Genomic DNA, 12168 nt, shown 5'->3' with positions numbered 1-12168 from the left:
ACAGTCTCCCCTCCTTATAAAGAGTTTGGTCCTCCAAATTCGAATTACCTTCATTTTGGAAGAAAGAAGGATTCAGTGGGAATAAGTCAGGATATCTTTTCATCATATCATCTTCCCTTTCCTAAGTGGCATACACGCCTTCATGATTTTTCCAGTCAACTTTCACTAACGGAATCTCTTTGTTCCTTAACTTCTTGATCCGTCGATTTACAATCTGTATAGACCATTCTTCATAGGTGTAGTCATCACTTAGCACTACACGAGTAGGCTCAATTACATAGAAGGGATCCCGAAGGTATTCCCTCAACATTGAAATATGGAACACGTTATGCATATGCTCCATTTCAGGAGGAAGCGCTATTTGATACGCCACCGGATTGATTTTCTCAATAATCTCGTATGGTCCGACAAATCTTGGCGCTAGCTTACCCTTGACTCCAAAACGAGTCGGGCCCTTCGTCGGTGTCACTTTTACAAACACATGATCACCTACTTCGTACTCTCTGTCTTGCCTTCGAACATTCGCATAACTTTTCTGTCGGCTTTGTGCGGTTTCAATCTCTGTTGAATCAGTTTTACTTTTTCGGTAGTTTTTTGTACAATCTCAGGCCCAAGCAAAGGCCCATCTCCAACTTCTGCCCAGCAGATAGGAGATCGACATTTCCTGCCATATAAAGCCTCGAAAGGCGCCATACCAATGCTTGAATGAAAACTGTTATTGTAGGCGAATTCAGCCAACGGTAGATGACTTTCCCAATTTCCCTAGAAATCAAGAACACACATCCGCAGTAAATCCTCTAGAGTCTGGATGGTTCTTTCTGACTGGCCATCTGTCTGAGGATGGTAGGCACTACTCAGTCTCAGTTCAGTACCCAATGCAGTTTGCAGACTTTGCCAGAATCTCGATGTAAACTTCGAGTCCCTATCAGAAACAATGGACACGGGCACTCCATGCAATCTAACAATCTCATCAATATAGAGTATAGCCAATTTGTCCGCATTATAAATTGTTTTGACGGGTAAGAAATAAGCGAATTTAGTCAATCTATCAACAATAACCCAAATTGAATCCATACCTTTACTGGAGCGAGGTAAACCAACAATAAAATCCATAGTGATATGTTCCCATTTCCACTCCAGTATCGGTAAGGGTTGCAGTAAACCTACGGGTCGTTGATGTTCGGCTTTAACTTGTTGGCAATGAAGACATTTTGACACAAAATCAGCAATTTCTTTATTCATTCCCGGCCACCAGAAATTCAATTTCAAGTCTTGATACATTTTCGTATTTCTTGGATGGATAGACAATTTTGAATTGTGACCCTCTTGCAGAATTCTTCTTTTCAGTTCAGAATTACTTGGTACACACAATCTTCCCTGAAATTTCAATACATTATTCTCAAATTTGAAATCCGGCCTCGGTTTAGATTCCCGTTCTTCGATGATCTTCCTCAAGAAGTCATCCTGTTGCTGTTTCTCTTTAATCTCTTCAATCAGTGCTGGTTGAGTAGAAATAGCGGCTATTGTTCCACCTTGTTCATGCAAAACAATCTCAATTTCAAGTCTTTCAAGGTCACAAAGCAATTCTTTTTGCCGGTGAGTAAACAGGCCAAATTTCCAATCGATTTTTGACTCAATGCATCGGCAACGGTATTAGCTTTCCTGAGATGGTACAAAATTTGCAAATCATAGTCTTTAATTAGTTCTAACCATCTCCGCTACCTCATGTTCAGTTCTTTCTGTGTGAAAAAGTACTTCAAACTCTTGTGGTCTGTGTATACCTCACATGTCGCCCCATAAAGGTAGTGACGCCAAATTTTCAGTGCAAACACCACTGCGGCAAGTTCTAAGTCATGGGTCGGGTAGTTCTTTTCACGCGGCCTCAGTTGTCGGGAAGCATATGCAATAACTTTCCCATTCTGCATTAAAACACATCCCAAACCCTTATGAGAAGCATCACTATATACAGTATAACCATCCGTACCTGAGGGTAAGGTGAGAATCGGTGCAGTCACTAGTCGAGTTTTCAACTCTTGAAAAGATGATTCCCTCTGATCGGTCCAGTCAAATGATATCCCCTTCTGAGTCAGTTGTGTCAGTGGTAGAGCAATTTTGGAGAAATCTTTGACAAACCTTCTGTAATACTCGGCCAAGCCTAGAAAACTTCGGACTTCGGTAACATTTGTCGGTCTAGGCCAGTTCACTACTGCTTCAATTTTCTGCGGATCAACTGAAATTCCATCTTTACTGATTACATGCCCCAAAAACATAACATTGTCAAGCCAAAATTCACATTTAGTCAGTTTAGCATACAGTTTCTATTCTCTTAGGATCTGTAGGGCGATTCTCAAATGATGTTCATGTTCCTCCATGCTTTTGGAATAAATTAAAATGTCATCTATGACTACAATAATAAAGTCATCGAGGAATGGTTTAAAAATTCTGTTCATAAGGTCCATAAATGCAGCTGGTGCATTAGTAACTCCGAAAGGCATAACAAGAAATTCGTAGGGTCGATACCTCGTTCGAAATGCAGTTTTTTCTATGTCCCCTGTCTTGACTTTCAACTGGTGGTATCCAGATCTAAGGTCAATTTTGGAGAACACTTGGGCACCCTGTAACTAGTCAAATAAATCATCAATACGAGGTAATGGGTATTTATTTTTCACTGTTACCTTGTTCAATTCACGGTAGTCAATGTAGAGTCTCAGTGAGCCGTCTTTCTTTTTCACAAATAAGATTGGCGCGCCTCACGGTGAAGTACTGGGCCTGATGAACTTCTTATCTAACAACTCTTGCAGCTGAACTTTCAACTCTTTCAATTCAGTCGGTGCCATTCTGTAAGGAGCTTTAGATACTGGCTGTGTACCCGGAATCACGTCAATGGTGAACTCAATCTCCCTGTCAATCAAATCCCCTGGCAGATCATCTGGAAAAACATCTGGGAATTCTCTGACTATAGGAATATTGTTCACATCAGTATTATCATCAGTAGGTACAGTCAATACAGAACATAGATACCCTTTACACCCCTTTCTAACAGTTTGAGAGCTTTCATGGATGAAATCAGATATGGGGGAGGTACTACTCCTACTCCGTTAGACACAAATTCAGGCAGTCCGGGTGGACGGAAAACAACTTGTTTTGTTACACAATCTATGGTAGCATGGTATTTTGTTAACCAGTCCATTCCCAATATCACATCAAAGTGATCAATATTCAGAGGCAATAAATCAATATACAGATGAACATCTCCAACAATAATTTCACATGCAGGGTACATATAAGCACAAGTCATAGATCTCCCAACAGGTGAAGATACAACTAACAGATAGTTCATGGGTTCCAATGGTCTATTCAATTTTTGCGAAAAAACATGCGATACATATGAATGTGTAGACCCCGAATCAATCAAAACATATGCATTTTGAGCACAAATTGAGAGTATACCTGACACAATGGTCTCGGTATTCTGTACATCTCCCAGTATGAGTGCGAACACTTGGCCTTGCCTCATAGGCTCTTTTCCAGTCGCTTTAGGGTTGCGTTTTGGTGGAGCAGTTGATGCTGCCGCACTTGGTGCAGCTTTGCTATTGCCTTGGGGAACAGAAGGGCAATCTTTGATCATGTGGCCCACCTTGCCACACATGTAACAAGCACCAGATATTTTATTACAAACTCCCTTATGGTTCTTACCACATTCGGAGCAGGGCGGTATAGAACGGTTCTCTTGACTAGAACTAGTCGTTGACCCGGTATTCTGCTTTTTGTTCAATAGATTGTTTCTGCCTTTCTTGAACTTAAAGCCCTGTCTTTTACAACGCCACTCGATCGATAGTGTGTCAGTCTGTTTCAATGCCTCGATGTTTGACTCAGCCATTATTGCTCTGTCGAGAACATCTACATATTTCAGTAGTTTCAGAACATTGATCCTATCAAGGATTTCAACATTAAGGCCGCCTTCAAACTTCCTGGCTTTTTTGTAATCTGTATTAACCATGTGTGGTGCATAACGGGCAAGTTCTGTAAATTTTGATTCGTACTCAACTACAGGCATAGTGCCTTGTTTCAGTTGTTCAAACTCAGTCACTTTTCGGTCCCTGACACATTATGGGAAATATTTCTCAAAGAAGGCTCCCTTGAACTGAGCCCAAGTCATAACGGTGTCGGTGTCACAGACTAGCATCCACCACCTTCTGGCCTCTTCTTGTAAGGTGAAGGTAGCCAATAGGACTTTGTGTGCTTCAGAACATGGAAACACTTTAAATAACTTTTCGGTTTCAAGCACCCACGCTTCGGCCTTTAAAGGTTGAAGGCCTCCCTGAAATGATGGCGGTTTCATCTTACTAAACTTCTGTGTCAGAGCTATTATATCATCATTAACAGGTGGCTCAGGCTGTACTGGGGGAGGTGTGGGCTGTTGGTTCTGTTGTTGCAGCCTTAAAGCCTCAGTCAACATTTCCACTGTTCTCTCTAGCCTTGCCATTCTGGCCTCAGATGATTCAGTTTCATCAGTAGTTCTTGCATTATCCATTTCACTATAGACAATTATGTCAATTATAAACATAGGCAGTTGCATACTTAAACACATTAGCACATTAGCACAGATATTCATGTCATGGCCACACACACTTTTCATGCTCATGCAATGCCTATTTACTTTTCTAGGACATCCTATAGCTCATTTGGACACGTGCGTGTGGTATAACTCGTGGTTTAGTATCGCTCTGATACCACTTTGTCACGACCCAAACTCGCCCCTATGGATTTAGCACCGTAACCGGCCAGTAATCCGAGATTACCGAAAGCCTACTTAACAGTAAGTCAGTAATACAGAGTACAGGGGCTGGCGGAAGCCAAAACAGTAATAAAATATGTCCAATGAGCTGTGACAGTCTGTATGCAAAAATACTTGTCATATCATATACACATTCAGAACAAAACAGTACTATACATACATATACAAACATTCGGGTTAGGGACCAAATCCCTACCATAACAGTACAGTACAAGTACACATATCATTCAATCTATACAGTGTTATAAAACCAGATACAAAAAAAAGGGAAAACTAAAACACCCCAAAAAGCCCTAGCTTGAAGGACTTGGAACCTCTCAGTGAGGCACAGTGGTTGGCTTGACAAAACTGGAGTTTACCCTGACGCTTCTAGCAACGGTCCGGTGCTTGTACACCTACATATATATATGAGCAGTGAGCTAAAGCCCAGTGAATAACATATGCGTAAAGAGGTTAAGAATGAATGTCCTTTCAGTATTGAAAACAGTCATTTATCAGTATATCAGTCATTCAGTTTGTGGCTCATAATTCATGCCATACAAAAATTCAGAAACTATAATAGTCATATGTGGTACATCCAATAGCAAAACAGTACAGTAGGTCTTATCAGACCGAACAGTGAGTTGATGGCCATCATATCAGTAAACATTAGTGGTTCCAACATGGGAACTGACAGAGATCTCTGTGACAGTAGCAGTACAGTACAGTAACAGTAGGTTGCTATGGATGACACGAATACAATTCACAAATAGGATATCATTCATTCAGTAACAGTATCATTTCAGAAAACAGTACAGTTCAATTGTTCAGAAGATAATCATTATTGAACATATCTTTACAACATTGTTACTCACAGAGTTCTGTGCTATAGATAAGCTAGTACGCGTCCTTGGATGCCAACCCTACACAGTTACAGAGTGAACATACACTAAGCTACATAGTTGGGAAAATAATAACTTAATCCCTAATTTGCCTCGGTGTGGTTCTACATCAATATCCTTATTAAGATGCCTTAAACTAGGCCTAGGAATGCCTAGGATGGAATGAGGATGCAAAGATGCACTTAAAAAACATTTTCAGAATTTTCAGAAAACAGAGGTCCCGCTCGAGCGTGGATTTCCTCGCTCGATTGTACATGCAAACAAAAGTCTCCGCTCAAGCAATAACTTTCCCGCTCGAGCGGACTACAAAAGTACTGGATGTGTGAAAATCACGCTCGATGGGCGCTCGACACCCGCTCGAGCGTGTGACACAAGTCCTCGCTCGAGCGTGCAAAACCCCGCTTGAGCGGACTGTAAACACAACAAAAGTGCTGGATGCGCGAATTTCCCGCTTGAGCACCACTTACCCCGCTCGAGCGGGAGTCCAAAATCTAGAATTTCCAGATTTGAACCTCAAGCTCAAAATCAAGTTTCAATATGCCAAATTCGATCTTTTTGGGCTAATTTTCTGGAAAACACTTTAAAACTCATAATATAACATGATTCAAAGCTCAATTTGGAAAATCAAGGCCCAAAGGTGAGTCAATTAAATCCACTTTCAAACAAAACTTTATGAACGAAACAAGAACTTTACATGCATGTGTTCAATAAATTCAAGGCTTCAAATACATGCTCAAATGAGCTCATTACCTCAAAAATAAGATGAATTCATGAACTATACTTAAGATATGGACATGCATGTGAGGAATTTATGAACTACAACCTCAAAACCTCACAATATGTACATGCATGCATGAATTAAGCCTCTAGTCAACAATCTATAACCAATTTATGATCTTAAGCTCCTATTTACCATGAACCATGCAAAAATTAACTTGAATTCACAAACAAGAAAGTAAATGTCCTACCTTAGGTCTTGAATGCAAAATATGAGAGCTCAATTATGCAAATTCTCTACAATTTCTTCAAGTCTCCAAGCAAATCTTTGTTGAAACCAAGCTCTCCTAACTCTCTCTCTCTCTCTCTCTCTAGTCGGTTTTGGTCTCATGGAATGGCTGAGGAAATGTTGATTCTAAGTCTCAAAATATGATATGGAGTGGGCCTCTAAGTGGCAAAGTTGTAAATAAGGCCAACTCTTGTAATTTATCAACATTTAATCTAATTTAATCATACCAAATCACATTTCAATTAAATATACCATAAAATCATATAAATCTTAATTAGCACAAAACATCAATTCATTTCAAATTCGACCGCCGATAAAGCCTTCAATTTGTAATTTAAAGGATAAAACATGAATAGATAATTTAACAGTCAACAGATAGAATTGCATTCAAACTAGCACAATCAATCAATCAGTTTAGTAATTCAGTCAGTCAGTCAATTAACATGCTTAATCATAGATTAGCACTAACTAGTAAATAGTGCTGAGGGTTGTTACAGATGATGAGCTAGAATCTGATTCCATAGAGTCTGTGGGGTTGGGATTAGATTCAAGTCAGTCTGATGGGTTTGAGTTTGACATTCTCGGGGGTGGTAACCCGGATGCCAAGGTCCTATCTAGGTCTTCATTTTCTTTTACTTTTGAGTGTGTTGTAATCAAAGAGCTGGACCTTGTGAATGAGAACTTTGCAGATTCTGAGTATTTCTCTGTGTCACTTATTTATTGCATTGACCAAGACTTTCAAACTTTTAATGAAATCGAAGAAAAAGAAATTCCTCTGGTTTTGAAAAACTTGATTAATTGAGGGGAGGAAAGGTATATTAAACCTTGTATTGATGAAATCATTGCCATTAATGTAGATATTGAGAATGATCCACGCATGGTCCAGATCGGGTCGACGTTGTCTTCGAAAGAACTCGAGCGCTTAGTCACTTTATTAAAAGATTTCAAAGATGTTTTTGAGTGGTCCTATGAAGACATGCCTGGAATCGACCCTGAGATTGTAGAACACCGGATCCCTCTTGACCCTGAGGCCTAACCAGTTAAGCGAAAATTGCGCAGAATTTGCCCGAATTGGGCACTGAAGATCAAGGAAGAGGTCACTAAACAGATCAATGCAGGTTTCTTGTTGGTATCTGAGTATCTAACTTGGTTGGCCAATATAGTTCTAGTTCCAAAGAAGGATGGTAGAATTAGGGTCTACGTCGACTTTCGGGATCTGAATAAAGCTAGTCCGAAAGACGACTTTCCATTGCCACACATTGACGAATTGGTAAACTTCACAACTAGCCATGCATTGCTTTCCTTCATGGATAGGTATTCCGAGTATAACCAGATTCTGATAGCACTGGAGGACAAAGAGAAAACCGCATTCACAAAGAGGGGAATCAAAGTTGATCCATCCAAGATCAAGGCCATCCTCGAAATACCACCACCAAGGACGGAAAAGGAGGTGCGTGGCATTCTGGGTAAAGTGCAATTCATAAGATAGTTTATCTCCAAATTAACCTTGACTCGTGAACCACTATTTGGTCTCCTTAAGAAAGGAAAGAAATTCCAATGGGACAATAGATATCAATTTGCCTTTGAGCAGGTCAAGTAGTACCCCTAAAATCCACTTGTGTTATCGCCACTAGAGTCGTGAAAGCCTTTGATTCTGTACTTATCAATAACGGACACGGCCATGGGTTGTATGCTAGAATAAGAATCTGAAGATAGGGTGGAGAAGGCCACCTACTATTTGAGTAAGAAAATGCAGGACTATGAGACCTGTTACACTTCCCTCGAGAAGGCTTGCCTAGCCTTGGTATGGCTACCCGAAAGCTGAGGCACTACTTGTTAGCTCACTCTGTAATCCTGGTTTTGAGATTAGATCCCATAAAATATCTCTTTGAGAAACTGGCGCTTACGGGCAAGCTAGCCCGTTGGTTACTTCTCCTCTTCGAATTCAATCTCAAATTTATCACTCGCAAGGCGGTCAAGGAAAGAGTTGTAGCGGAATTCTTGGCGAACCACCCGGTAGAGGAAGATAAGGCAGTGAAATATCTGTTTCCAGACGAAGATACTTTGCATGTTAAGAAGGAAACCTGGACGATGTATTTTGACGGAGCGTCTAATCAGTATGGTTATGGGATTGGTGTGTTACTGATAGCGCCTGATGATTCCTATATACCTTTAGCTTTCAAACTCCGGTTCAAGGTGTCCAACAATGAAGTAGAATATGAAGCGTGTATTGCTGGTTTGGAAGCTGTCCTAGAACTAGGGGCAATACAGTTGGACGTTATCGGAGATTCGAACTTGGTTGTCTCTCAAGCAAACGGAGACTGAAAAGTCAAAGAAGAGAAGATGGAGGTTTACTACCAGACTTTGGATATGCTGATCCCGAGGTTCAAAAAGTTGACGTTCACGCATCTACTACGAGAAAACAACAGGTTTGCTGATGCTTTGGCAACTCTCTCTTCTATGGTAGACATCCCGTTCGGAGTCAAGATGCGTCCAATCATTATCGAGCAGAAATACACGCCAGCCTACGAGATTGTTGCTGCAATAGATGAGGCTTCAGATAAAAACCCATGGTATTATGATATTTGGAACTTTCTAGAAAATGAGATATATTCACTAGGGGAAAATGCCAAGGATAAACGAGGAATATGGCGTCTGGCCATCCAGTATATTATCTGTGGGGGTAAACTCTACAGTAGAGGCCATTTGGAAATGCACAAGCTGTGTGTCAAAGAAGAGGAATCATAGCACCTTATGGAGGTCATTCATGGAGGAGAATGTGGGGCCCATATGAATGGTGTGATGCTAGCTCGGAAAATCCTCAAACACAGGTATTGCTAGTCTACGATAGAGAAAGACTATATTGGTTTTGTACGGCGATGCCATAAATGCCAAATTCATGCCAACCGTATGAACATTCCACTGTCTAAGCTTTACAACATGACCTCACCCTGGCTATTCTCCGTATGGGGGATAGACGCTATCGGCGCAGTTACACCAAAGGGGTCAAACGGGCACGAGTTCATTCTGGTAGCAATCGAATACTTCACAAGATGGGTGGAGGCCCAAACCTATGTCGTGCTAAAGGCGTCGCATTTGGCCAAGTTCATCAAAAACAACATCATCTGTTGATATGGGGTTCCAAATGAGATCATATCGGATAACAGCTCACACTTCAAGAAAGAGGTGATAGATTTGCTCAAAAAGTATAACGTGGCTTTTCACAAGTCATTAACTTACAGGTCGCAGACTAATAAAGGTGTTGAGGCTGCGAACAAGAACATCAAGACAATTTTGCAGAAGATGGTGGAGACTTACAAGGACTGGTCAGAGAAACTTATGTTTGCATTTTGGGTCTATAGAATGTCGATTCGGACATCTATAGGGGTGACCCCCTATTCTCTTATTTATGGCATGGAAACTGTTCTGCCAATTGAAGTTGAAGTACCATCACTGCGAGTTATGGCTGAGTGCCAAATAGCAGAAGCCGACTGACAACAGAGTAGATTTTAGGAGTTAATGTTGTTTGATGAGAGAAGACTGAAGGCATTGTATCTTGTCCAAGGCTACCAACTCAGAATTGCTAAGGCTTTTAACAAGAATGTTAAGTCTGGGAATCTCAAGGAAGGAGATCTGGTTCTCAAAGACAACCGAGCTCCCATCCATGACCCTAGGGGCAAATTCAGACCTGATTAGACTGGTCCTTACATGATTAAGTCTATCTCGTCAGGAGGAGCAGACATTCTCATAGACCTAGATGGCTTGAAATTTTCACAACCGATCAACATGGACAAGTTGAAGAAATATTATCCCTGAGAGGCTCGCTAGGCCGAAAACCTGAAAGGGCGACTTAGGCAAAAGTTAGAGCATGAAAAATTAGAAATAAAGAAAAATTAAGTTCGTAAGGTTGAAAACCCTAAAGGGCGACTTTGGAAAAAGTTAGAGCATAAAAGAAGAGAGTCAATACTCGAGTGAACCCGAACCGAACTATGTAAGGCCTAATTTCCATCTTCGGGATACGTAGGCAACTTCATCCTGAAGTTCGGCCGTAATTATCTCTAGCTCAACTGTGCTGTCTGATCAGGTCATCTTTGTTCATTTTCTATTAGTTCGGTTGTGATCTTCGTTTTGGAAAGAAGAGTTGGTTACAATGCAGAGTAGTAGTGATATGATTTGCCGATTTGGAGTTGTGCATCTTTAGGTTTGATTCTATGCGTGTCAGGCAATGATCATTTTCGAAAGCGATTTTGAAAATTTTTAAATTTTTCTCAAAAATTTACCTTTTACAACATAGACCATTTTGGGACCAAAATGAAAAATTTTTATGCTCACAACTTCAGTTTCATTGATTTCAACATCAAGCACATTCTCTAACTCTCTAATACAAATCAAAGTTGCTTTTACATAAAACTCGAAAAGAAAGGTCAAAGCAATAAAACTAGGGACATAGATGAGTCAGGTGTCAATTCTTTTCCTTTTGTTCGCACCCGTGGAAGTCTCTGTAGCCAAAGTTGGGCCAATCTGTTCCTCATCTCCAAGCTAAGCCAAGCACTCACTACGAAGGATGTAACTGAAATTACGGGCAGAGGCCAGAAGCTCTCTTGTTCTCCAGTAGTGAGGTATCGAGTCGGGTTTGAAGCACGAACGGGGAATGGAGCCGGGTATTCTACTCCCTCACCCGGGCGAATCTGATTATGTCCAAACTGACGTCTGAACCGAAAGGGGAAGTAGAACATGCAGTGCATCAGACCAATCAACTATATGTCGGGTTGACGTGTCATGCTGTAACCCATTTCGACCAAATCAAGCCAGAGGCAACACCAAGCTAGGTCAGCTGCAAATCAGCTATACATCTAGTCATACCACAACCCTTCTGAAGGGAAATCGACTAACCGTTGGCGAAAGGAGTAAGCTCGAGCTGAGTACTCAAGGAAAGGGTCCACTACTTTTCAGTTTCTCCATTAACCATACATGGGGAGGGATGCAAAATCAGAGAGATTCAAGAATAAGGAGGTGTACATTGAGAGAAAAGTAAAGAAGAGGTTTTGAGAGAAAAACAGAGTTTGAGTGTTGAGTGACATTAGAATTATAAATCAAAAAGGTGTGAAATTAGACCTGAAGAAGTAGCAAACTTCCTACAAACATGGTGGTCTCCCGCCAATGAGCAGTGTCCAGGCCCATCAAGGTTTTGACCAGTGCCAAACCAATATAACTCTTACCCTTTTTCAGGCATTGGGCGATTTTGATCAATCGGATACTGGCTTTGCCATAACTAGGGGCAATTAGGAATTGCGCAAGTAGGCATAAACACAGAGCATGTTATTATTGGCTGCGCCAAAGAAGGTCACTTCTATCTCCAATAGTGGAAAACCGATGAACTAAACCAGGGATGTCCAACTCCCCATCATATGCTAAAGACCGAGCCTTATGCATTGATAATTTGCACATCCTCCCCCAAAGCTTGGGCATGGCCAAAACGGGGT

The 12168-nt window shown here is 41.0% G+C and overlaps 1 protein-coding gene across 1 annotated transcript; it reads left to right on the top strand.

Moving 5' to 3' along the window:
- Positions 1-9172: 9172 nt before the first annotated feature.
- Positions 9173-10180, top strand: LOC114285532 (uncharacterized). Its single transcript, XM_028228573.2, has 2 exons — positions 9173-9351; positions 9928-10180. The coding sequence occupies exons 1-2, from the start codon at positions 9173-9175 to the stop codon at positions 10178-10180; spliced, it is 432 nt and encodes a 143-aa protein (XP_028084374.2).
- Positions 10181-12168: the final 1988 nt, after the last annotated feature.

The sequence above is a fragment of the Camellia sinensis genome, chromosome 6, assembly GCF_055761805.1.
Source record: "Camellia sinensis isolate YWXY chromosome 6, ASM5576180v1, whole genome shotgun sequence".
In the NCBI taxonomy this organism is placed as follows: Eukaryota; Viridiplantae; Streptophyta; class Magnoliopsida; order Ericales; family Theaceae; genus Camellia; species Camellia sinensis.
Note: the sequence above shows the minus strand (reverse complement) of the source record. Positions and strands in the feature narration are given on the sequence as shown.